General features: G+C 45.0%; 9 protein-coding genes across 9 annotated transcripts; 7 read left to right on the top strand and 2 right to left on the bottom strand.

Moving 5' to 3' along the window:
• Positions 1 to 828: 828 nt before the first annotated feature.
• Positions 829 to 2,067, bottom strand: BDW47DRAFT_119105 (uncharacterized protein; the record flags this gene model as incomplete). The annotated part of the gene is made up of 6 exons (XM_024815304.1): positions 829 to 943; positions 975 to 1,236; positions 1,285 to 1,492; positions 1,688 to 1,758; positions 1,798 to 1,914; positions 1,974 to 2,067. 6 exons carry the CDS (start codon positions 2,065 to 2,067, stop codon positions 829 to 831), a joined length of 867 nt encoding a protein of 288 aa, XP_024670103.1.
• Positions 2,068 to 3,232: 1,165 nt separating this feature from the next.
• BDW47DRAFT_109438 (uncharacterized protein) lies at positions 3,233 to 3,897 on the top strand. The gene is made up of 2 exons (XM_024813468.1): positions 3,233 to 3,604; positions 3,666 to 3,897. Exons 1-2 carry the CDS (start codon positions 3,320 to 3,322, stop codon positions 3,705 to 3,707), a joined length of 327 nt encoding a protein of 108 aa, XP_024670104.1. The 5' UTR covers positions 3,233 to 3,319; the 3' UTR covers positions 3,708 to 3,897.
• Positions 3,898 to 5,241: 1,344 nt separating this feature from the next.
• BDW47DRAFT_127641 (cytochrome P450) lies at positions 5,242 to 6,319 on the bottom strand (the record flags this gene model as incomplete). The annotated part of the gene is made up of 2 exons (XM_024816743.1): positions 5,242 to 5,262; positions 5,321 to 6,319. 2 exons carry the CDS (start codon positions 6,317 to 6,319, stop codon positions 5,242 to 5,244), a joined length of 1,020 nt encoding a protein of 339 aa, XP_024670105.1.
• A 2,387-nt stretch (positions 6,320 to 8,706) lies between these two features.
• On the top strand, positions 8,707 to 10,715 carry BDW47DRAFT_133027 (cytochrome P450; the record flags this gene model as incomplete). Its single annotated transcript, XM_024817722.1, has 8 exons — positions 8,707 to 8,958; positions 9,037 to 9,316; positions 9,368 to 9,468; positions 9,528 to 9,670; positions 9,776 to 10,128; positions 10,184 to 10,328; positions 10,391 to 10,436; positions 10,491 to 10,715. The coding sequence occupies 8 exons, from the start codon at positions 8,707 to 8,709 to the stop codon at positions 10,713 to 10,715; spliced, it is 1,545 nt and encodes a 514-aa protein (XP_024670106.1).
• A 1,205-nt stretch (positions 10,716 to 11,920) lies between these two features.
• On the top strand, positions 11,921 to 12,421 carry BDW47DRAFT_127643 (cupin domain-containing protein; the record flags this gene model as incomplete). The annotated part of the gene is made up of 1 exon (XM_024816744.1): positions 11,921 to 12,421. One exon carries the CDS (start codon positions 11,921 to 11,923, stop codon positions 12,419 to 12,421), a length of 501 nt encoding a protein of 166 aa, XP_024670107.1.
• A 325-nt stretch (positions 12,422 to 12,746) lies between these two features.
• BDW47DRAFT_119109 (cytochrome P450) lies at positions 12,747 to 14,633 on the top strand (the record flags this gene model as incomplete). Its single annotated transcript, XM_024815305.1, has 6 exons — positions 12,747 to 13,655; positions 13,716 to 13,837; positions 13,893 to 14,194; positions 14,252 to 14,353; positions 14,414 to 14,566; positions 14,602 to 14,633. 6 exons carry the CDS (start codon positions 12,747 to 12,749, stop codon positions 14,631 to 14,633), a joined length of 1,620 nt encoding a protein of 539 aa, XP_024670108.1.
• A 319-nt stretch (positions 14,634 to 14,952) lies between these two features.
• BDW47DRAFT_133028 (NAD(P)H-quinone oxidoreductase) lies at positions 14,953 to 16,226 on the top strand (the record flags this gene model as incomplete). Its single annotated transcript, XM_024817723.1, has 3 exons — positions 14,953 to 14,977; positions 15,087 to 15,460; positions 15,531 to 16,226. 3 exons carry the CDS (start codon positions 14,953 to 14,955, stop codon positions 16,224 to 16,226), a joined length of 1,095 nt encoding a protein of 364 aa, XP_024670109.1.
• A 2,007-nt stretch (positions 16,227 to 18,233) lies between these two features.
• Positions 18,234 to 19,396, top strand: BDW47DRAFT_127645 (uncharacterized protein; the record flags this gene model as incomplete). Its single annotated transcript, XM_024816745.1, has 2 exons — positions 18,234 to 18,516; positions 18,576 to 19,396. The coding sequence occupies 2 exons, from the start codon at positions 18,234 to 18,236 to the stop codon at positions 19,394 to 19,396; spliced, it is 1,104 nt and encodes a 367-aa protein (XP_024670110.1).
• A 1,459-nt stretch (positions 19,397 to 20,855) lies between these two features.
• BDW47DRAFT_119111 (MFS transporter) lies at positions 20,856 to 22,646 on the top strand (the record flags this gene model as incomplete). The annotated part of the gene is made up of 4 exons (XM_024815306.1): positions 20,856 to 21,103; positions 21,191 to 21,567; positions 21,692 to 21,762; positions 21,822 to 22,646. 4 exons carry the CDS (start codon positions 20,856 to 20,858, stop codon positions 22,644 to 22,646), a joined length of 1,521 nt encoding a protein of 506 aa, XP_024670111.1.
• Positions 22,647 to 25,937: the final 3,291 nt, after the last annotated feature.

Below are 25,937 nucleotides of genomic sequence, written 5' to 3' on the forward strand. Positions count from 1 at the left end.
CTGTACGGTCACTATCTCAGTCACGAAGAGAGCCATGTTATACAATTTTATCTGGATGATCCAAGATGGAAATATTGTCTCTTAATAATCAAAGGATCTTTTTTAATACTTTTTCAGTTGGGTATGTATGAAGAAGGGATCACACTGCCAATATATAGTTGAAAAGCACACGGGTGCACCATAGTCACCAGGATAGCGTAATTTCTGGTTATAATTTGATAGGTCTATTAATTGCGGGGTTTTGTATGTATTAATGTGTTAAGGGTCATCGCTCCCAAGTTTATTTATATTATATACTCTCAGCTTTACTTCTTAACACCCTTTATTCCCTCAGATTTGGGTAACTGTCTCTTCCGCGCTGCACATGCACTAATCATTGCCACGAAAGCTGAAGGTCTTGGCATGGGTGGATAACCAATCATGGCCTGTGGGTAGCTGTGTCAGCAGGACCGCCCGACCCCCGGATAAATCCCCATACAGCTTCCTAGTGTAGGCTGCTGGTAGAGTATTTAGTGGATGTATTCTATTCCCGCTCTTACTGAGCGCAGATGCTGTCACGGATAATAGCTATCTTTCTTATCATCAAAGAATAGAAGGGGTGTGTTTTGCCCGGGCTTGCCGCGGCCTTAGCCAGCTGATCTGCTGCGTTATTTCCTCCGGATATCTATTAGAGACGAGTGTGATTTGATTCGCCTGGGCCTTCGCGGTCGCTAATTATCTAAAATTATATGACTAGGATATGGGAAAGCTTCAAACCTCATTGATGATCTCGAACATAGAAAAATAATGAAGAATCTATTGAATAAAATAAAATGTTAGGGGTTTTGTTCAGATAGCCCCCCTTTCAAAAACATCTGGAATCTTCTCACGTGCGTTCTCCATACAGTCAAATCCATAAGCCATTTTATGTGCGTCCCCATCTATCACTTTATTGGGCACTTTTCTAGGACCCCGGTCTTAATTGCTGCAAACACCTGGTCTTGTTCTTCGCGTGTCTTCTCCTCTCCCATGTGGAGTGCGCGTGCTGACTTGTGGCTAAGTGGACCAGATGTTCCGCTCGTCCTTTTCTCGCCTTTTCAAAAGCTGGTAGTGTTTTATTGATGGTAATGAGGAATGCATCAGGGAGTGTAGACAGAAAGATGCTAAGAATAGCAGAATTTTTAATCCCCTGGGCAGCCCCTTGGCCCAAGTATGGGAGGGTTGGATGGCAGGCGTCTCTAAGAAGAGCAAAAGACCCTTGAACCCAGGTGGGTAGGGGGTCGTGGACGTGCAACTTTCATTCACAGACCTCTTCATCTGGTGCCAGATCCAACATTCTTAAGACGAGAGGGTAAAAGTTGCCATATACCGACAGCATTGTTGATTCGGAACCCTGACTTGTATAGGTGGCTGAGAGCGTAGGTGCAAAATTCACATCAGGCTGTGTTGTCGAAATGTTATAAATGCTCCGTCCAGAGATAGGGTAGGCGACCACATGGTGTTTCTCTCTAATCTATTGAATTGACTGGTCTCTGTCTAGCAGCTGTAGAAGCTCTGGATTATGTTTCACTTATTCCCGGGTCAGCATGATGTGGTATGCGGCTTGTCCAGTCTCTCGGACTTGTGTTTCCACATTGAGTTGTTTGAGCATGGCCTCACGAGATTAAGATTTGATGCCGTCTGCCCCCAGCAGGATATCACATCGCACTTGATATGATGTATTGTCGCGAGGAGTCACCCAAAACGTTGGTTTGTCATGGAACTCATGCGGTGCAGTGACTGGGGTGGAAAAGAATTATTTGACTCTGTTTTGAAAACATGCATGGTAGAGGGTATTGATCAAGGTTGCCCTATGGCCACCTGTCTGATAGTAGCCATATTCTCCTTCAATGTTCCTACAATCCATAACCCCTAAAGCCTTTCCACTAGACCCCTCTGTCAGCTGGTCAGTTATCTGTCTTTGATGAATTAGGCTGCTTTGGAATGGAGTATACCTCGGATGCTGTGGAAGTCAAAGGATACTCTCTCTGCCGCTATTTTCTCCCATACCCCAAGTTCCGCCAATATCCGACCTATTTTAGGTGGCATTTAAATACCAGCACCAACAAATCCCAGATTCGAAGCATATTCTTAGATCCGGATGTTTTGGAATCCTGCCTTTGCCATGGCGAGACTGGCAGTGAGATCACTGATCCCTGCACCGATAATGCATATCTCCAGGTTTTGGATGGCCGCGCATTTTAAATATGGTTTGATATAATGCTGTGAGATTGGGTGGATAGGGATTACTAAATCTAGTCTGGTATACCTGTCTTCTCTGGAATTTTATTATAGATAAAATCATTAGATATATTTCCCTACTTTGGAAGGGTGGGAAAATTACCTGGTATTTAGTCTGGGTGAACAGCTGATTGGATTCTGCAACTAGTTCTAATCCCGTGGATGGTTCCGCGGATGGGTATTATAAACGGAAGGTAGGCTCCACTTAGTACTAAATACTGCAAAACTCAAATCTGGACTTAATTTAATTCGAAAGCCATCTGCCTCACTTCTAAGATTTCTTGTAAAATTTGAGTATAGTGTATTCCCAGTAGTGTTTTCTCCATTCACTTTCTTAATAAAAGAACAGAACTATGGAGAAGAACTCTAAGCTTCCTGACTGAAGAGAGTGAACAGTGAGCAAGGCAGCTAATGACGGATATGGAATTCTCATTCCCCTTGGCAGTGGCTGCCTGAAAAAAAAAAAAAAGAAAAAAAAAAAAATATATATATATACCCTGATTTATAATAGCAAACATGGTGAAAGGGGTTGGTCTTCTGATTATACTCAAACTTTTTAGGGGTGCCATGTTGAATTACTTCAATGGATGCCATGTTGATGCTGTAATTTGAATGTTTTCATGGATTTTTGCATTGGCTAGGTTCTGTGATTGAGGCACAGACGTCTCCGTATTGGCCGACTCATTTTCTAATTATGTACGGAGGTGAAGATCATGAGTGGAACCAGTCCATGTATCCAAAAAAGGACGCTGTTTCTATCCTAACTTGCTGCAGCTACTTATTATTGCATACTGATCGATCCACGGCAGTGGACAAATCATGGATCATCAGGTTGCTAGAGAACCCTATGGTGGCTTGACTAGAATCTGAAGCCTTGCTTCGCAAGTTCATTTTGGTAAATAACATGTCTCACCACCCCTTAGTCACATATAGTAGCCATACCTATAAAGCTGGGCTCCAAACCCTCAGCTCTGCGACTACCACGGTATCTTAACAAGTCCTTCTCTATTCTTATCCGCTCATATCTTTCTCCGAGAAACTCTCATCTTAAGCCACTACCATGCGGGCTACCAATATCATTTTGTTCCTTGCGGCCTCCGCCATGGCTACTTCTCTTGAAAAGAAGGAGCCCAGCCAGTCAGGTAGACAAGCATGCGATGATGACGCTTATTGGAGATGTGGGGAACAATCAACTGCGTGTGAAAAAGCCAAGGAGCACGAATCTCAGCAAGCCCTATATAAAGCTTGTGGAACCGCTTTCGACGATAAATTCTTTGAATGTTCCCAGTCACACAACGGATTTTATTCTATCAAAGAGTGTATTGACAATGCTAAAACCTGTGTTGTAAGTGCTCTCATGATTTGACATTAGATGGCTACGTACTGACGGACATTGGCATGGATAGAATGCTGCTGGTTGTGAATGTCGCGGAAAGTGGTGTCAGTGATTGATTTGATATTCATGACATCTATATATGGCATTGACATCCATATATGGCATTGCTGTCGTGTTGCTAAATTATGCGAATGTGGTCTCTTGTCTTGTGTAGTCTCTTACTGCCCTTGCTAGACAATTATAGGTGCCTAGAGCCATGTCATCGGCTTTTGCTTTCCATAAAATATTTCCTGACATGTTAGTTCAAATAAAGAGGTAGTTAAATCCAGATAGTTCCTGTTGGTCTCTTCTCTAGGCCTCGTAAGCTCTGTATGTGGCTGACTATATGGCTGATGGCGAAGGCCTTTCTGCAAGGTGTATGCTGCGGGCTTCTGGATTGCCATATTCAAAACAAATTTCAACTGTCCACTCTTTCCACAAGATCATGTTAAACTAATGCGAGCTAGAATAGTGGACTGTTATCCAGAAATAGTATTACTCTACCTAAATTCAAAGTGTTCCACGCAAAGGATTAGCTGCCAGAAACCATGTAATTGGGTGATGGTGAGGGCTACTAATAGGAAGAAGACTTTACTACCATAAGATCCTTACTATGGTATTACTATTAATTATATTGGCTATCCCAGCCCCCTAGTCCCAGACTAAGAATATCAGCATTTGTACTAAACAAAAAAGTCATGAATCTCTTTAGACCCATTGAACTCCGTTTTACGGAGAATACTAGACATTGATTTATTATTACAACTAAAAGGAAGGATTGGAATAACTTTGTTCAAGTTATCTAACAAGCATGTTGGCTAATACTCCAGAGCGTGATGAACAGCTTTATTAACTCTATACCACGCAGGATTCAGGCAGTGTACAGGCACGTAGCTACCATACCAAGTTGTAGATTATCAGTCTACCTAACCCGCACGGAAATAAATGACAAGGGTTATGAATATACTGGATCACTGTCCATCTACCTCATGCTTCCTGTGTATTAAAGGAAGCAGTCTTTAATACTGATGTTGTATACCCTTGCCCTAATAACTTCTAGTCTGTGGCTGTGCAGCTGATGACCTTATCCCCTGCCTGGTCATCTTGTTATTATCTGATCTATGAAGCTTAAACATCTAGAAACTATCCTCAAGCAATCCGAACTTGCAAACCGTCTGTCCTTTCTGTATGTTTGCAGCCAAGAAATGTGAACATTTGGCTTTCTGTTACTGTTTGGATTGGGGCATTCTGGGTTCTATTTTTGTGTAATAGCAGTAGGGATAGTCGAGTGGGAATGTCCCTTGTGGATAAAGGGAATGATACAGTAACAATCCCTTCATGTTTAAAATTGCAAGTGGCTGGCTGAAGGGCCTTTCCAGAGGTATTTTCTACAGATAGGTTACTACAGTGACAAAAGTTCACTATAAAAGGCCCGGATTGGACATGTCTACTGGCATGGTCAAGGGGGTTGTAGTAAACTCAGATACAAGAATGGGCTTATAGTTATTGATCGATGCTTCCGGGGCCCTCGAACTGGACGAATCTATGGCCTTTGCCATTCCTGGAGTGGGGCTCATTGCAACTACCTCGATGTAGTGGCCCATAGCTCACGGTGAAAGCATTCCTGTCTATTGCAAAAAACGCACGCATCATAAGAAATCGATTGATGGTATGGTGGATACGTACTCCACCAGGAATTAATTCCTTGCGGACATCTGCACCCTCTGGAGGGATGATCCTCGGGAGTCCCACAGCAGCTGGAGGGTACATGCGTAGAGATTCGGAGAGACATGCCCCAAGATACTTCAATCTCGTTATCTCCAATAGGGTGATTTCACCGTCGCTGGCAAAGGCGCTTCGCACCTCCTCGGTAACCTGTTTCAGTACGGCAGGATTCTCGAGAAGGAAATACGTCAGCCCACTGAGCGCCGTAGCGACGGTTTCTCCACCTCCAACCATAAGTCCTGCAGCATTCGAATGCACTTCCTTCACCGAGAGTCTTGCCTCGGATTTGGCTCCCAAAACAAAGTGCCAGATATCTGGCTTAGTATCTTCGCCTTGCGCAAGACGTCGATCCACCAAATCGGATGAAAAACGAAAATGCGCTTCGAACTCTTTCCGCAGCGTCGTGGAGATCAAGTACTCACTCAGGATTCCCAATAGTGGGATCTTCTTCAGTACGCCCCGAAGGGTCATGAATTTCAGGCCCTGGAAAATAGCCGTGACCCATGGGATGTAAGTCTTATTGTCGAGTAGGCGGAGGGGCTCCCCAAATGTTAGCTCGGCCATCATGTCGAACGTGATGAAATTGTAGATATCCACGATATCCAAGGATGAGCTTGGATCTTTCTCGATTATGTCGTTGATAGCTGACACCATCTTGTCGGTGTACGACTGGATGAGAGGCTCCTGTTTCCGCAAAGCGCGGTCCGAAAACGCGTGCGAGAAGGCCTTCCGCATCCTTGAATGGGTCGATCGATCGGCGGTGCCAATGTGCGGTGTTTTGTTGGGTGTTTCTCCCATGAAATGCGGATCCTTGATGATTCGCTCTTTGCCGTGGTTGTAGATATCTCTCCACGCTTCCGCGTTGGTGTAGGAAATCTCGTTGGGGTCAACTCGCACGACATCTCCATAATGCAGATGAAGTTCATGGTTAAAATGCACATATTTACCAATGAACACCATAAAAAGACGAGGAATGTCACTGCTAGCCAAGTACCAGGGGCCAGGATATCTGCTGAGGGGGTGCAGATATATATTGTATAGGACTCTGCATAGGAACTGCGGTTCATAGAGTCAGGGCACGCTTAGTTAGTCTGTTAACTTTGGGACATCAGGTCTGTAAAACATACAAAAAGAATCGTCAAAGCGCCACTAATTAGAAAAAAACCAATACTTGCTGCCATGCTGAGCTGATTGTGGGCGGCAGGACTACCTGGTGAGTGGGATGCAACCTATATGTCTGGATTGGAAAAGGGCGAGAAACAACGACCATCATTACGGAGAACCGGAATCTGAATAAACAGTTATTTGATAAGTATATCTAATATATATCTCAATTTGGAGTATTCCCACTGCGCCTCCTCACCGGCCTCTGCCATGTTAGGACGCTTTCTATGCGCACCACATTTGTCCCATTAGAAACCAGTCAGCAAACGGCGCGGCGTGGCGTATTCAATGCAACATGCTACCATAACGCAAGTCTATTCTAACATTGATCATCCAATCATGCATGTAATTGAGCTAAAATGAAAATGTCATAAATCCAAATAAGAAGCAAATACCCTCTGTCTTAGTGGCGCATTGTTTCAAATGATCTCACTGCTGGTTCCACCATGTGGTCGTAACCCCCAAGCTAGCCAACCAATGCTCCTCTCCGTACGTATTCAGCTGATCATCTGCTGGAAGAACCTTGTGAAGACGCTGTATTCTTTGCACAAAGGAAGCATCCAGATGATCGCTGTCCAGAATGTCCACAGCCACCAGGTACGTTTGTCGGCTTTGAAATTTCGAAGTGCTAGGATTCTGAAGACAATTAAAAGCCCAATGCTCACAGGAATGACGTATCCAAGCAGACCAAGGCCCCAGAACGCCGGAAATGCAAAGGACCAGAAGGCTGTAGGGATTGCAATAGTCCATCGTGCCGCTCCGTCGCCAATGGTCAGTGGAGCAGAGCGTCTACCTTTGGCCCGATCCCCCTCCTGGTCTTTCATGTCTTGAACATGCATTGTAGTCAATATGACTCCGCTAGTAATAGCTAGCCACTGCCATGCATTTGGTGGTACATCAAAACCACAACCCGAGGCCACGCGCATAGCTCCTTTGTTGTACTGAGAGAAGGCTATCGCGATAATGAGATTTCGGGTGACAAAATCCTCATCCCCCCCTCCCAGATCGTTATACATCCATGTCAGACTAAATAGTAGGGCCGTCTCCTCCCATGATCCCAGAAAATAGTTGATAACCAGCACGAAGGGCACAGACAGTAAGAGAAGCCGCCTCGTCTGTGCCACGGTCATGCGGCCCGATGGTACCGGTCTCCATGGCTTGTTGATGGTGTCCTCGATGACCGACTCAGGGTGACGCTGGTTGGAAAGGTCAAATATAAGAAGATTGAGCCAGTTCCACAGCAACACCTTTGGTACTTTGCTTATGATGGCTAGCAGATCCGGTGTAGGGTTCGTGGTCATGGCCTTGCCGGAAAGGGCGGCGAAAATACCAAAAGCAGTGTCAGGAAACACGAATGTCGCAAAGTCGCTCTCGGTAAAGAGCCAGAGATTCACGGCAAAGGATGGTAATGTCCATGGTCTAACCTGCAAATAATATTATCAGCTCTGTGCTTTAACGCCATCTCATCCTTGCCTGAACAGTAAACTGGGAGCCTTCTCACAGAAGCGCGTGGGGTTGTATGGCTGCACTGTGAGCTCTGCGGCTCTGTCTTTTCGGTAGACGCGGTCATATTGGAACTCATGTATGTCCTATGAATGAACTATCTGTATGAAGGGTCTCCACGCCGTGGAATCATCGAGAGAGACGCGGGTATGGCAAAGGCTGAGGCAGGGCAAACGTAGACATAGTCATAGGAAAGTAAGCCCCGCCAGTTGTATACCTGTTTTAAGAATATCTAAACTTGTGTATAGCACAGGAACAGCGTGCTATGCCCTCTGGCCGAGCAGCGAACCTGCGGCGGTCACTTCCTAATCCAGTTACAACCGAGCAGTTTGGTCCTAGTCGAAGCAAGTATAGCGTAGGCGTGTGTGATATAAGCCGTGCTACTTTTTCAGGTTAGTACTGTCTAAGGCCGTACGCAGCTGTAGCTCTCCGACACGAAACATGCCCGGATATCCGTTGCATCATTGTAATCCAAACCCAGAAAGTGCATATTCTGTACACGAACCAAATCGAGAAATGAGCCGAACTCACGGTCCAGATAAGGAATTCTCCGGTGTTTGAAAAAGACTCGCCAAGCTTACCGCGGACTGGAACCTTTTAGTATGAATGAATCAAAACATATAATTTCCCCCGCGTTGCCCATTGGTGTGTTTTCTGTTGCATGATCTAGATTCGGCAACATGACGCTCATCCAGTTTGCATCTTTCCATGAGACCGCTAAGGATCCCATTAGTGTTATACTGTCGACGCTATCGTTGGCATTGATCTACTTCATATACCATGATTTCTCTCAGACGTACATCAAACGGCCGTCCCATTTTATCCGCAAGAAGCTCTCAGAATACTTCAGCAAGCCAAAGTTCGATGCACCACTGGTCGAACTCAGACCTGGCGAGACGTACCGTGAGGTGCTCGCCAGAGGGTCCGCTATGGTAAGTGTCTCGAACTATTGTGGTTGCTCCAATGGGTTGCTATCCATGTGCGCTTGATCAGAAGCTGAGTTCACCCAGTATCCCGACCGGCTCTACAAGATCAAGCATTTTCCCGACGAAATAGTTATCCTGCCCGCCAGTTGTGTGGAGGATATCAAAGCGAACCCAGAATCGAAATTGAGCTTTCAACAAGGTTCTTACGACTTCTTTGTTGGGGATTTCACCGGCATCACCGGCCACGAGAAGGCCACTGCAACGTTGATTCGTCGCGACGTTGGTCGTCTTCTTGACCAGGTGTACGAAATTGTCCAGGATGCAGCGTTGACATCTATTCTGGAGGAAATCGGACCCTGCGAAGGTACGTAATCAATCACCTTGGGTGTATGTGTGGTGAGGGCTTATAGCTCAGAATGGACTGAGATGGTCCTTTACCCCCGAATCGTCCGCATGATCATCAAGATTTCCCAGCGGGTTTTTGTGGGGGAGCCCCTGTGCCGCAACCCTGAATGGGTGAGTCCATCTTCAAGACTCTGCCCAATGCTCCTGCCGTTACTGAATCCAATTTTCAGCTTAAAGCAATCCAAGATTGTACCGGCGGCGCATTCAGTGCTGTCCCCAAATTGTGGGAGTATCACCCACTCATAAGGCCATTTGTTGCGTGGCGGATGCCTCAGCTCCGTGCTATCAAGAGACACAAGCAACGAGCCGCCCGGTAAGTGTTACTGCTTTTCCCTTTTTTTTTTTGTTCTTTTTTTTTTTTCACTTTCCCTCCCAAGACGTCTATTATTCCTGTATCAACTTCTAACAGTGTATTCAGCCTACTTGCCCCTATCTTGGAACAGCGTTTGGATGACATGAAGAAGCCCGACTTCAAAACGCCACCTGATCTAATCCAGCTCGTGATTGACGGATCTCCAGATGGAAAGGGACGGAATCTCGACTATCAAGTGTCCGCTCAGGTCGGCACGGGCCGGGCTGCGCTGTTTACGACAGCAACAACTGTCTTCCACATTTTGTACGACCTATGTATTCGCCCGGAATACATTGAACCCTTGAGGAAAGAAGCTCTCGATGTCGGTGAAGTCTCCATGACCCGTGCCAATGTCGCCAAGCTGGTCAAGCTTGACTCGTTTATTCGGGAAGCGCAACGGTTCAACAAATTTATGCTAGGTGAGCTACATGGTCTATCAAATGAGGCGCAGAAAACTGATTGCAATGGATACAGTGGGGACTATTCGCAAGGTTACAAAGCCATTGAAGATTGCAACCGGCGAAGTCCTGCCAGTCGGGGTCATTTGTGGCGTGGACACCCATTATAATCATTTCAGCCGGTCGAATCTGGAGGATCCTGAAGTATTTGATGGTTTCCGGTAAGCGGGTCCCTTGTTGCCTTCCAGTGGGAGAAAAGACCAATCACTCACCAAAAAAACAGGTTTGAAAAACTCCGGTCACAGCCTGGTAACGAGCAAAAGTACCAGGTACGTGTAATTCCATTCAGGTCTTGGCTCGTATTGCTCGCTAATAACATGCAGGCCGTCTCCATCGCAGCGGACCACCTCGTATTTGGGTATGGTACCCAAGCTTGTCCTGGTCGGTTTTTCGCCATGCATGAAGCCAAAGTTGTGGTGGCTCGAATCCTCCGCAACTATGAGTTCAAGCTGAAGAATCCCCCTAAGGAGCAGTCGGTGATGGCCGGTCTCGAAGGCATTCTGAACAAGGTTGATGGTTCGGTGCAGTTTATGTTCAAGCATCGCTGATGTGGTGTGAGACGATGATTCGCCATAATCAACAAGGGTATTCGTCTTTTACTAGAAAAGTGTAGAATCAAAGTACCATCCGTCAAGCGTATCCTGAAGAGTGTGCATCTGACCGGTGCATTATGGCAGTCAGTGAACTGCAACTACGAACTTGCCCAGATTACAGTAAGCATAGACAAAAAGCATTTCCCGTTCACATGAAGACATTTAATTATCGGAATTGCTGATCCAACTGTGATGGCTCCGTTGAAGACGTTACAGTACATCCCAGCAGTCGCCCCGAGCCTACGGAGATATATATATGTATACGGCTAAATATGATACATACAATATAGGACAGAGAAATGCAGGATTACGCATACAGGTACCTTCTTGGACTTGTAGATAAAAGTAACCCCTCGGAAAAATTAGCAACCCTCACTTTGAAACCTACGAGGCAGACCGTGATGGTATCTGAATTGACCAAATCACGTGACTAGGACATCGGAAGCACGGTCTCGCCCGCTAACTTACTGTTGCTCCACTGGCGGATCCTGTTCCTGGCGGGTAGATCCTAACCTACAAAAACACAGGTACCTGAATGAAGTCAATCCGCTTCTCACCGAGCCATACGGGGCAATCTCCTCCAAGTCCTCCGGAGCCTGTCAGGATCGAGCTGGGATGTTGGATCCTGCAGGCACATCAGGTGGCGCAGATGCCAGTACATCGCAGGTAAATACTAATTGCAAAGCCAAAGTCGCCATCACAAATTTAGTCATTGAAAGCGAGACTAACGACGGAAATAAGGCATATCTCCTTTTCCCCCCCTTATCTCCGTTCTAAAGCCAATTCCTGCGGCGACTTGGCGGCCACTTCCAAATGGAGTATACCGTAGCGCCTGGAGCTCGGTTAAATCCGCAGTGGGTCCTCGGGTTGTTCCGCAGAAGCCAAGAAGGGTCAAAAAAGAAAATCAAAGTTAAAAATAAAAGAAAAAGGAAGAGAAAGAAAAAAGCTTCATGTAGCAAAAATGGGCAACCCCGGAATCGGCCTAGCTCCCACTTAGGTTAGGAAATTTACATTGTTAGAGTGCGACTTTGGGGCTACTATATTAGAACCCAAGCGAAAATACCATCCGGTTGTCAATTTTCAATTTAACCCATTCCGTTAATATTCTTCATTATCTAATCCGCATCCTGACATCGAGCGTACGACTACCATATTCCAGCATGTCTGCCGCAAATCCAGGTTCTCGCGTCGTTGTTACCAGCTACGAGAAGAGCGGTAAATCAATCATAGACTCTGATGTCGTTTCAAATCCTATCAGATTGCCTAACAACGACGGCGACGATGCATTGGAATTCTCGCCCTTCCACGCCTTGCACAACGTACCTGTGAAAAGGGCTGAACTGTTCCAGAAGGCCCATGAAAATCTGCCACCAATTCCTCGTGCATCAGCCGAGGGCGTCCTGTTCGGCAGCATTGATTTCCCTGCCGGTTTCAGAACGGCCATGCACCACACATTGAGCCTGGACTACGGGGTAATTCTTAGTGGGGAGGTAACTCTGGTCCTGGATGGTGGGGAGGAAACCTTGCTCAAGCCTGGCGATGTGGTCATTCAGCGGGGAACGGAGCATGCCTGGTTCAACCACGGCACCGACGTGTGTCGAATGATCTTTGTTGCAGTAGCGAGGGAGAAGACCGAGCTGGAAGCGGGAGAAAGCGTGTAAATAAAATACTGCCCTTCTATAACTACAATGTTTCCACTCTTTCGAGCGGCTTTTCGGATACCAGGGCCTAAGTGACGACCGGTGCAGTTGCAGACACGAGCTTTGATGCGTATAAGATGCGTGACCCTATGACGGGTTCCTTTTTTCAGTCAGCGGTCGGAGCCCTGGATCGACCATTGTCCCGGCCGCGGAGACTACCCACTTGGGATCGTCTGGCATGATCGGTGGGATCATAGTGCATGTAGGAATCCTTAAATAATTTCGAGTGGTGTCTCGCCATCTCTCCGTAACGCTGGTATTGTGCAGGCATTGGCAAATAGTCTCGATGACTATGCGACTCGAATATCTCGTTGCAGTGCTAGCTGGTCTTGCGTCTCATGTTGGTTACTTTCGTCGAGGCGAACATCACCTCTATGCCTCACTATATGTCGAAGCCTTCGCTCTCACGGTGGCCGCAGCATTCGGATTTTTAGTGTACGGACAAGGCGACGATGTCCGCCTCGCGTCATCCCAAGTTTCCTGCCTGGCTGCCGCTTATCTCTGCGGTCTGTACGGTAGCCTGCTAGTGTACCGCATACTCCTCCATCCTCTGAACAAATTCCCTGGACCGGTCGGCTACCGGATGTCGAGCGTTCGGCTGTCGTCACAACTGTTCAAGCGTGATGCTTTCAGGCACTTTCAGAATTTGCACAATCGATATGGCCCTTTTGTCCGCGTTGGGCCCTCCGAGCTTTCCATTGCGCACCCCGAAGGCGTCAATGTCATCTACGGGCAAGGCTCGAAATGTACCAAGGCCGCATGGTACGACCTGACAAAGCCGATTACCTCACTCCAGACATACCGGGAAAAAGCTCTCCATGACCGAAGGCGCCGTGTGTGGAGTTCAGCGTTCAGTGATCGCGGGCTGCGGGGATATGAACAACGAATCGAGGTCCACCGCAGGAAACTTATAAGTCATATCCGGAGTCTCGATGGTAAACCGATCAATATGACGAAATGGTTTAATCTGTACAGTTTCGATGTCATGGGAGATCTTGCCTTCGGGAGGAGCTTCGACATGCTGGAGACGAGCCAGGAGCACTGGGCAATCCAACTGCTCAATGATGGAATTAAGCCCCTGGGTTTCTTTCTCCCAATGTGGTTTTTTAGACTTATGACTAGTGTTCCTGGGCTGACCAAAGACTGGTGGCGGTTTATCAACTTTTGTAGCGAGCGAATCCAGCAAAGGTTAAAGGTGAGGAAGGATATCGACTTGATTTCTGGCGGCATGCCGCTGGTAACTGACCATGATTAGACTAAGCAAACCATTCCGGATATTGCCTCAGCGATATTGGCCCCTTTGGAAGGGAAAAAACTAACGAAAGATGACTTGAACCTGTTGACCGGAGATTCGCAATTGATCGTGGTTGCCGGCAGGTATGCTTGAATCCACAGCTGCCTTTTGCTTGCTTTGCTTACGGAAATTGAACAGTGATACGACTGCGACGACTATGGCGAGCGTCCTGTATGAGCTGGTGCGACATCCCCAACAAATTGACAAATTAAGACAAGAACTCGCGCCCTATAAGGCCGACCACCCTGTCGGTGAACTCCTGGATGAAAAGATACCGAACCTGAATCATCTAAACGGAGTCATCAACGAAACCCTGCGATTACACCCTCCCGTCCCAACAGCTCTGCATAGAAAGACTCCTCCCGAGGGTATCGAGATCGACGGCACCTACATTCCGGGGAATATGACCGTGTGGTGTCCGCAATACGTGCTTGGACGTGGTATGTCTATTCGCCGCAAGCCTATTTGTCTCAGTTACGACTGACTGGACCTTGTAGACGAAAATTGCTACTCCAAGCCGGAGAGTTTCATCCCGGAGCGCTGGTATCAGTTCCCAGACATGGTTAAAAAGAAGTCCGCTTTTGCCCCGTTTTCACAAGGTACGGTTTCCCTACAGCAATGCACTTGAGGTGGATGGCTAATTCTGTGAATTTCGTCAGGCCCCTACGGATGCATAGGAAGACCCCTGGCGCTGCTCAACATCCGCACTACACTGGCGCAGCTAATCATGGCCTTTGATATTGCGTTGGCGCCCGGCGAGGATGGAAGTAAGTTTGAAGGGAACGCAACAGAACAGTTCACCATTAGTAAAGGTGAGTTGAATATTGTATTTAAAAGACGGTCATAGATCGCTTCTGCTCTATTGGGCACCGACTGTAACTAGAACATTTGGTAGACAGCAACTTGTTTCATTCGGTTGGAAGTTTTCTTCGCAGCAGACTCGAGGCATACACGTTTAGTCAACCCACATGGTCCACTTGGGACAAGCGTCAGGCGGGTTGGTTAGACTTTATCGTCCGTTTTTCCCAGTTTGGACATCTCCGGCGGCGTCGTCCCCTTTAAGGGAAAAGACGGCGTTCCTTTTGATCATTGAAAAGCAAGGAAGTAGACGGCGGTGGAAACTGAGACAATACCATCGTCATTGGAAATCCAGTTTATTCAACGTTTCCCAACGAGAGCATCCAGGCCCGAAAGAACAATGGCCCATACAATGCGCGCTATAGGTATCTCACCTACAATGGCTCCGTCGGGAGTAATTATTCCATCTACTTGCTTCATCTTCTGATCTGGCTTTATATATGGGATGGATTTCACTAACGTTGGGTACAATAGATGTCCGACCGGGCGGCACCCCGGCAGGGCTCTTCATCAACCCGTCCGCGCCCAAGCCGGTTCCCTCTCCGAATGAATGCCTTGTGCGGGTGAAAACCTTCGGCCTCAACCGGGGAGACACATTACAACGCGAAGGCCGTTACCCGCCTCCGGCCGGGATAACCAACATTATGGGACTTGAGTTCGCGGGAGTCATCGAAGAGATCGGGTCAGACGGCCACCCAGACGAGGGTTTGGAGAAATGGAAGAAAGGGGATGAAGTTTTTGGTCTGCTATATGGTGGCGGCTACGCCGAGTTTGTGGTGGTCGACAAGAGGATGCTGATCGCGAAGACAAAGGAGCTGAGCTGGGTGGTTTGTGGTGGACTTTGCGAGGTGCGCCCTTTTCCTTCTGAACAAACAAGCATGAAGAAAATAAGCCGGTTCTAAGGATACTTTACCGCAGGTGTGGTTTACAGCACTACAAGCCCTCCATCTCGTTGCGGCGTACGATGCGAAGCGCGTCAAGTCCATCCTATGGCACGCGGGAGGGTCCTCGGTCTCGATCGCAGGGATTCAACTCTCTCTAGCTGCTCATGAATACAGCGTTGGTGAAGGCACACGGGCTGAGCCGCCTAAAGTCTTTGCCACCGCACGCAGCGATGCCAAGTGCGAGATGTGTGTGAAGAAGCTTGGATGCACAGCCGCGGTGAATCCAACTTCAATGCCCGATTGGGCGGCGGGGATCAAAAAGCTCAACGACGGTAATGGCATCGACATCATCTTTGATTTTGTCGGCGGTGGAGCCTACTTCCCGCTCAATCTCGGTACCCTCGCCCTTGACGGGACCATGGTTAGTCTGGGACTTTTGGGGGGTCCCACCGTCCCAGGCCCCGTGGATATTAGCCCCATTATTATGAAGCGGCTAAGAGTCGAAGGGAGCACCCTCCGCACTAGATCTCTGGACTACCAAATTTGTCTGCGAGATCTCTTCGTGGAGAAAGTCCTGCCGAAGTTGGTGGATGGTCGCTTTCAACACGTGGTGGACCATGTGTTTGAGTGGGAGAAAATTGGAGAGGCCCACCAGATGCTGGAAAATAATGCGACGACTGGCAAGGTCGTCTGCGCGATTGACTCTTATGGTATTGCAAGTTTGCCGTAAAAACCCCTGTTAAAACTAGAGTATGCTAGCATAACATTCTAAACGATCAAATATGCCATTTTAATTTTGTACGAAGCCAAGGATCCATAATGCGGCGCAGAGGTTGCAGGGTTTAGCCGGTGGAGGTCTGTGCAGGGCAAGGCCAAACAATCCATTTGGTATTTAAAGGACGGGGGTATTCTAAATATCCAACCTTGGCGACAAACTAGCATGGCTAGGGCAGCCAAAGCGTAGTCAAGCTTATGTGGTTGAGGATGAGTGAGACGGATTCCCACCGGAATCCTTAGGGTTAGAGCGTGAGTACCTCCGGAGGATTTGACAACGCTAAAATACCCGTCATTCCCGCCCCGCTAAGAGGGTGGAGATGGGTCGTATATACTATATGGATTTGGTTGTGGCTTTGTGTGGAGACAGTGTGTCACTGGAGGAGCCCGATATTCCGAGGCAGGTGAGAATGAATGTACAGTTCTATGTTCTGCAGTAGAACTGAGTGCTGGAGAGATTCTAAAACTACTCTTGAACGGGTTAGTACGAGAACTCACATTCTGTTTGAACATGCTTGGTGGATATTTATTTGGGGTCTTAAACTGATCCCAGTATGAGCTTCAGCAGCTAGGGGGTTTTGGTTCCTCTCATGGCACCATTACCAGATTGCGCCTTTGGTCAAGTTTTGCTAGGGCTAGGGGCGAAGTACTAAGTTCCGTTGGTGTGTTTTTTCAGGCTCAGTTTCTGATTCCGTACTGTCTGCCCCGCCTCGCATGAATGAAATTGAACTGGAACTGGAACCGGTGCCTGACCGCTGTTCAGACCATAATACGAGATACCGTGTCAGCCACAGGCTCCAGGCTAATGGTATTCCGGTGGCAGGCGCACGTGCGTTTCGTGATTTCATACAAGGGCTGATCTGGTGGCCCACTGGCTAGCCACCCCACTCTCGTATAAGATGGAAGAAATCCATGTCATCCAAGGGCTACCCGCTTGAAAAAAAGCCAGAGAAACTCACCTACAGACCAGGATTTAATCGATGGTAATAGTGCAGCGCTTGTAAGATTCAAGTATCGCCTAGATTTTCCTTACCAGCTCGTGCGGGTTAGATCGCCAGGCTGTGTGCCGCCCACAACTTTCTCGATATGGTGATCTGCGTCGCGCCGGTGGCGGGGTAAACATAGATTATCCTAGTCTGAATGCTGGCGGAACAAGTATACAGCCCAAACGACCATGAGAATTCACCCCCCAACCCGAGTGGAAAATTCCCGCAAACTATCACAGCACCCCCTCATTTTATACATTGCCCTGTATTGCTCGGGTTCGTTATGTTAACCGATTGACACTAGGACGAGGCTCGGTGTTGCAAGGATAGCCCATACGGGCCACGATGGCCAGGGATGATGGATTGGTGGCATCCAACGACGTTTATATTATGACTGCTATAATACGAGGATTATTAGGGTATTCTTGCTCACAGGGTCTGAAATAAAATACTTTATCAAAGGCCCTCCAGCGAGGCTATACTTCGCTACTAAGCATAAGGGGAAGCGGAGGAAAAGAACGAGTTTGGAGATTTAAGCTGCCATTATGTTCACAACATTACGGTATAATCAACAGGGGAACGGACCCATCCGAATTGAGAAACAATGCCTTGCAACTCCATGGAACAGTGGGCGCGGACAACAACATATTGCTTGCGAGAGTTGTCGTGCGAAAAAGGTGAGTTTTTCAAAGTTCGAGGGCCCAACCTGCGGCAATACTTTCGAAATCGAGTAAACCCCGGAGACTCATGGCATAGCTATGCATGCCAAAGAAAACTTATGTTGTACACTTTCTGACTGTCAACAGTCGCGCTGCAGCGGCCAGAAGACAGGCTGTGACCGATGTAAAGCCAAATCTGCCGCGTGCGTGTATATGACGGATGAATGCACGGGATCAAGTCCCAAGATGGATCGGAACAATGGTACACCCAGAGACTCGGTTTTATCTTCAAACAGTGCAAATGCAGAAGCCGACCCAATGACAAGCGTCTCGTCTGATCCGCTCGGCGAGATACAGACGGGAGACAATGCATCAAACTATCCCATCCATCCCAGCTCCGACGAGGAACCTCTGTCCTTCTCGCGAGGTTTCGAGACCTGGGGGGGCAAGGAGCTGGAAACAGAATCGATCAATTATCTTGACGATATGTTGGTGACTCTTTCGGAGCCAACCAACGCCGATTCAGAATGTACCGCCCAGGCGCCATTCCTTTCTAGCGGAAATCAAAACAGAAGCAATTCTGCTAATTATGGCGTCTCTGGTATGTGCCAACAATCTCGGCTTCACCTGGCAACCTATCGCCGCTAATTATCTCTGCAGACCAAGAGCCACGCATGGACTGGGATCACAACCTAACTAAAGATAATGACGCACCGCAGCAGTTTGCGTCAACGTGCATGCCACCCACAATGCCCCAGACTGTATACGGCTCGACGCGACCATCGATGGAGAATACCCCTCCACCGTCTCGGGGAGAGCCGGCCGGGCTGGCCTCCTCCATGACTCTTTACGCTCTCTCAGGTATCTATGGCCGGAGAGCAATGCAGTCCGAAGCAACCTGCACGTGTCTGCTGGATGTCATGCATGTTCTCGAAACGCTCATGTCGAACAGCACGACAAGCACTCAGTCAGTGCCCCGTTCAGTCGACTCGGTGCTCGCCCTCCAGAAACATGCGGTGGAAAAATGCTCTCTCATGCTAGACTGCAATCACTGCCAATCGTCGCCCGACCGGATACTAATGGTGGTCCTGCTCGTGGATAAGCTGCTTACTGAGTTCGAGTCTATTTTGGCCGTTTTGCCTGGCCAAAACATCTGCTCGAGGCCACTGCGACCAGGATGTAACCCGGAGCCCGCCTTCGATAGCTGCGCAACCACGCATGTCCTACGAGGCGGCGGGCGCAGATTCTTTGTGGGCGACTACGAGATCGACTCCTGCAATGAATGGAGATCCTTTGTGAAAATGCTGGTTGATCTCCATGCAGCTAGACTTAGTGGGTTTATTGTCCGCTCAAAGACGTGGGCGACAACAAGCGGTTGTGACATCCCCTTAACCATGTTCCTGAAGCTGGAACGTCGATTCCAGGCAATCTCAGAAGTACTCGTCGCACGCTTGCTAGTACGACGAAACAACAAGGACTAATCAAGGGTAACAAGTATTTTTATTGGTATTGTCCTGTCTGGCGTCTGTCGATGCGTATTATAGAACTTAGGCATTGAAGTACATATCCACCCACTAGAGTATACATTGATATACATCCAGCTAATTGGAATCACGCATGTCTCCATGGTTACCTGAAAATAACCCTCTGGTAGAAGTTGTAGAGAAGATACTATCGAGACATCGTCACGTCTATATCGTATTCGCTTTTCCCATCATGCAGGGGCTAAATGATACCGTTACATTTCATTCTGCTGCGTGTTCCACATCTGACTCTTCTACCCTGCGTATTCCACCTAACCAAATAAGATATGAGATAAACAGCTGACCACACTCATAGCACGGAGAGTACTTAGAGTGCCAAGATTTCCATAAGATTGCCAAATCTCTAGTATCTACTACGGGGCTAAATCAAGCTTCATCCATAAATTAAGCGTAAGATGGGCCACAGACTGGGTAGGGAGTAATACACTCAAATATGATCTGTAGAATTGAATTAACTGCCTGTTAGACTCTGGGAAGGCCAAGGTGTTTACATAAACTTATTATCAAAATCTCACGGATGAGCCAATAGACGAAGCTAATAAAACTGATAAGAAGTTGACAGGTGACTGACCGGAGACTAATAAGATTCTTAGTATGATATTTTGTACAGGATAAACCATCTCTGCACTAATCTAGAGACTGGACTAGCATTATAGAATACAAGCCACGGCGCGCGCTAATATACTGAGATCCCGATAGGAAGAGAGATTCATATTACATATACTATAGGATAATATAGTGTACACTAGCTCTGTTCACACGAATCCCTTTATTTCCGTGCCAGCACCACCTTACTCAAAGAGGGAACGGCCGGATGGTCCATTCAACTAGCACGGGGAATTACTTCTTCTGTACTTGACGTTAGCGCGCCACGCCCTACATTAGTTGCTGGAATGTACGGCTGACTCACACCTTACAGACCCTTGTGTTAGCGAACAATTGTGTAGCCCATCCCTGCTTCAGCTGTATCAGTAGGCGGATGCAGCAGGATCTGCACATTCATAGACATGAAGGAGCGATGAAACGCGGTGCCCACCAATAAGTCTCGTTGGTATCCATCGGGCCAAGTTTATCCAAGGGAGCCATCCCCGTCTAGACGGTCGTATCTTGGATCATCAAGATCAAAGGCCGCAAAAGCTTAGCCCTCGCTGGTCAAATATGACATGCTCGATACGTCAATGTACTTTTGTAGCGTTGTTTCGGACCACTCTCCTTGATTGATGGGCGCCGGATTTTGTACTAAGTCCGTTCACCCCTAGTACCTTTCTTAAATCCGACAAGCCACTCAAGGTACTTAGTATAAGGTTCTGGACAAGAGGCTAGATGTTTTTAATTTTCCATCCTCTTGCACATCATCCTAATACATTCGGTGTCAGTGTGCAGACCAGAAGGCAACATGTCGACATCCTCCTTGGGAGAATCAGGGTCCGAAAAGCGTGACACTACAACACCCCAAGTTGTCGACTTACCGGATTCCAAAGCGACAAGCGATGCGTCGGTCGCAAAGCTCGAGGAGGGCGCCAAATTAGACGAGCCGGAATGGGTGGAATGGGATGGTCCCGATGATCCACGGAATCCGCAAAACTGGTCGAGTCTGAGGCGGTGGTGCATCGTTGGGTTGGTTTCAGCGGTCACGTTCAACATGTGAGTAAATCGAATGTCATCTTCTGAAAGGTGAAATACATGGAAGGAAAAGAGGGTATCGGCTAATCGCCACGACGCATCATGTAGTTCGATGGCGTCGACTGTGACGGCGCCCGCGGTGCCTCTGATCATGAAGCGGTTCCAGGCCAGCAACCAGGAGCTGGAATCGTTTGTCGTCTCGGTATACATTATCGGATTCGTCTTTGGTCCCCTAGTGGTCGCCCCTCTAAGTGAATTGTACGGCCGTGCAATCATCCTGCATTCTACGAACGTCCTATTCCTCATCTTCACCATTATCGGTGCCTTGAGCACCAACCTGGGCATGTTCATCGCGTTCCGGCTGCTGATGGGCCTGGTAGCGTGTACTCCCTTAACCCTGGGGGGAGGGTTTATTGCCGATCTGATGGCTGCCCAGTCTCGAGCAAAAGCTCTGAGTATTTGGACGACGGGCCCCTTACTGGTGTGTACATTTTGCTCGCTATTCAATATTTGTATTACCATTCTAACAAAATCCACAGGGCCCTGTATTGGGTAAATGATGTCTCTGGTGGATTCGTTCGGGGCTTCGCTGATTGTGTAATTGAACAGGTCCTGTCATTGGAGGTTACCTTGCCCAAGGAGCTGGGTGGCAGTGGGTCTTTTGGCTTGTTGCCATTCTGGTGAGTTTCCGGCATCATCTTCATTGGCATACAATATGGCTAATTAATGCCCAACACAGTCCGGAGTCTTGACACTGGCATGCCTGGCTTGCATCCCAGAGACGTATGCCCCCGTCCTCTTAATCCGCAAAGCAGCGCGCCTGCGAAAGGAGACCGGCAACCCCAACCTGGGTTCAAAATATGACGATGCGAAAAATCCTCTGCGGACTTTTGCGACGGCCATTATTCGACCGACTAAGATGCTCCTCTTCGCTCCCATTGTCACGATCATGGCCGTCTACATAGCCTTGATCTACGGATACATGTACTTGCTCTTCACAACATTTACCTTCATCTTCATCGGCCAATACGGTTTTAATTCCGGAGAGGCGGGCCTTGCATACCTGGGAGTCGGGGTCGGATTCATTCTTGGTCTTTTTGCTACGGGGTTCTACTCGGACACATTCGTCAAGAGGAAGAGACAGAGCGGAGTTCCTAAGCCCGAAGACCATCTCGTTCCAGTGATATTGGGTGCTATTCTGATTCCGATCAGCTTCTTCTTCTACGGCTGGACTGCTTATTATAAAACGCACTGGATTGTACCCATCATCGGTAGTGGGTTTTTCGGCCTTGGTATGCTCTGCGCGTTCATGCCAGTTCAGCTGTACCTCGTTGAAACATACACCATCTACGCAGCGAGCGCCATCGCAAGCAACACGGTTCTCCGATCCATTCTTGGTGCGGTCCTTCCCCTCGCGGGCCAAAAGATGTACCAGACCCTCGGTTTGGGGTGGGGCAACAGTTTGCTAGGATTTATTTCTTTAGTATTTATTCCCGTTCCTTTTCTGCTGGTGAAGTATGGAGAGAGGATCAGGTCAAGTCCTCGCTTCCAGATAAAGCTATAGACAGACTTGGTTTGGTAAACCCAAAAATTTGTGGCAGTCGTTTCTATCACCGGCTCAAGACACCAAGAAGGAATTCTGCACTTCGCATTTGACAATAATACAAAGGTCGCTTTTTTTCCAGGGTGGCCAATGGGTGGAACTAGAGTGTCATCTCCAATCCGCAAAAACTGATCTGATCCGCACTGAATCTGTAACAAGTTAGATTTGGATAGGGGGGGTCAGAATCTATAGCAGATTTAGATATAAGAGATAAGAATTTATAATAGATTCAGGAATCTAAATAAAGTAAGTTAGGATTAGAATTTCTAATCTATAAATCTATAGAAATTAAAATACTAGTTATATATTAAATTTATAAGAAGAAAATTATAAAAGTAAAGAATAAATTTAACTTATATTAAATTTTATAAATAAGTATTAAAATCTTAATAAAATATAGACTAAGTTTAAGTAATGAATTATAATATTAAAAATAAATTAAATTTATAAAAATTATATTAATTAAGTAATAATTATTTATTATTATAAAGATATTTATAGTTAGTAGAGTGTTATTCAGAGTGGATTAGGGTCGGTTTCTCCCCAGGTAGAATCTGTTATGCGGTAGTCCAGGGACGTCGCACCAAGGGTTAGGTAACATGCTAGGAGTAGTAATAAAGGATTATATATCAGATAGTAAGAGGGAGTCTATACTAGAACTAATTACTAACTCTTGAAAGGATAAGGAGATCAGAAGCTTATATATACATAGTGCTCAACGAGCTGATCGCTCGTCTCTACGTCTCCTCCTTTGCACCTCTTCAACGAGCCGATCGCTCGTCTCTATGTCTCCTCCTTTGCACCTCTTCAACAAGCCGATTACTTGTCTCTATGTCTTCTCCTTTGCACCTCTTTAACAAGCTGATTACTTATCTCTATGTCTTCTTCTTTACATCTCTTTAATAAGCTAATTACTTATCTTTATATCTCCTCCTTTATATCTCTATCCAATGGCGGTAATTCCAACGCAGTGTGTTAGAATTAATTTTAGCATATTTTTACCTGGGTCATGAGTGTCTTAGAATTAATTTTCACTCCCTGTATTAGAATTAAAAATATTATCTTAATAAATCTAAAACTTGAATATGTTATATTCCTAGTATTAAATTTTATTATATTTAAATTTCAGAATCTAATCTCTAGTCCTTGATTTTTAAGAAATTTTTAAATATTAATAATTAAGAAAGAAATTTTATTAGAGTAAAATTTTACTAGACTAAAATTCTACTAGATAGAAAGACTTATTATATATATATTTTCTTATTTCTCTTTTTTCTCTTTATATATATTTTTAACTTTTTCTCTTTTTTTAATCATGGATTAAGTTTTTTTTTATCTATCTTCTTACTAGCTTCTAATCTACTATATATATAAATATAATATATAATCTTATAAGCTAGCTACTTATCTTACTTAAGCTTATTATCTATCTAAGAAGATTATATCAGGCTATATTTAGGAAACTCAGAGATTAACTTTAATTTAGGATTTTATATAGCTAGTTTTATCTTAAGTTATAATCTAGCCTATTTTTATTCTTAAGATATATTATAATAGAATCCAGTGTTATTATAAGTTTGATTATTTATATATAACTTAATTACTTAAGTCTATGAAAGAATACTAGTAAATCTTATATAATTATATTTTATATTATTATCTAGATTAGCTAAGATAGATTAATTCTTAATAAACTAAAAAATCTAGTTAAAGATTCTTTAAAAAAGTAGCCTATTAATAAATCTTTTTAACCTATTATAACTTATATTATATTTAGGTACTATCTAGTCCTAAGCTTAAGTCTAATTAAGAATTTATAAAGCTAGAAGCCTATAGCTAGGGGCTAGTTATTAAGATAAATAATTACTAGAACTAGTAGTTCAAGCCCTGTGTAATTAAGCCTGCTAAGTAGGATATAACTAACTTATAATTATAATTAACTAGATAATCTAGATATCTAAAAGACTGCTAATTTTATAATTTAATAACCTGTATATAATCTTCTAGCCTAGATCTAGGAGATCTAGAGAATTCCTAGAAATAGACTAAGGCCTGAATCTAGGCTATTATAAGATAAGTAATATAGATTATATAATAAGTAATTATACAGGCTAATAAGGGGATTCAGTTTAAGACTACTTAAATTAAACTAAAGAATATACTTATATAGCTCCTATTAGTCTATATAGATCTAGAGATAATTATATAGCATGCCTGGCTATAATAATAGATTCTTATATTTTTTATATATATATAAATATCTTATAACTAGACTAGCTTGTAATACTAATTTTAAGTATATTAAATATAAGTATAAGAGTATATCTAGAAGCTTATATAAGATCTTAATTATAACTAGTAAGAATCTTATATAAGATCTCATGCAGAGTCTAATAAAAGATCTTATAAAAAATCTTATAAAGAATTTATAGACTAGTTATAATATATAACTCTCTTAGAAAAGATCTATTATTAATTTTATCTTATCTTATTAAATTAATAAGTTTATTTAATAAAATAGACCTGTCTTATAATCTGTGCTCTTATTATATTTAATTAAAAAATCTTAGATTAAAAAGATTATTATAATTACTTTCTAATTCTCTTAAAAATTATTAAACTGGCCTGCTTTATAGTAGTTTATTAGATTATTCTTATAGATCTAGATAGACTAGTTATATATAAATAGACTTACTAGTAAGACTAGAATATAATCTTTATTAAGCCTGTCTAGGAGATAAATACTATAATAAATAAAAACTTTTTTTTTTTAAGTAAGAATAAAGAATATTATAACTAGGAAATTAGAAGTTTTCTAGCTAGTTTAAATTAGATTTCAGGCCTGTAGCTCTAATCTAGTAGCTTATAGCTTTTTATAAAGTCTTTATTCTAGTTTAGCTAGTAGTTTTTTATAAGATCTCTTTCTCTAATACAGGGTTAGGGCTGCTCTTAGTTTATCTAGAACTAGATCTAGAGATTTATAGATTATTATAAGGTCTAGAAAATAAATATCCTTATATAATATATATTTAATATATATTACTATAATATAAAGATTTATTATAATATTATTACTAAGAGTTATATAAGCTAGATAAATAAATAAATTCTTTATTAATAGATTAAATTTATTATAAGCTAGTTTTATTAGGGTATTATTAGGGTCATTAGGGTCATTAGGGTCATTAGGGTCATTAGGGTCATTAGGGTCATTAGGGTCATTAGGGTCATTAGGGTCATTAGGGTCATTAG

This window comes from Aspergillus candidus, assembly GCF_002847045.1.
Source record: "Aspergillus candidus strain CBS 102.13 unplaced genomic scaffold BDW47scaffold_39, whole genome shotgun sequence".
In the NCBI taxonomy this organism is placed as follows: domain Eukaryota; kingdom Fungi; phylum Ascomycota; class Eurotiomycetes; order Eurotiales; family Aspergillaceae; genus Aspergillus; species Aspergillus candidus.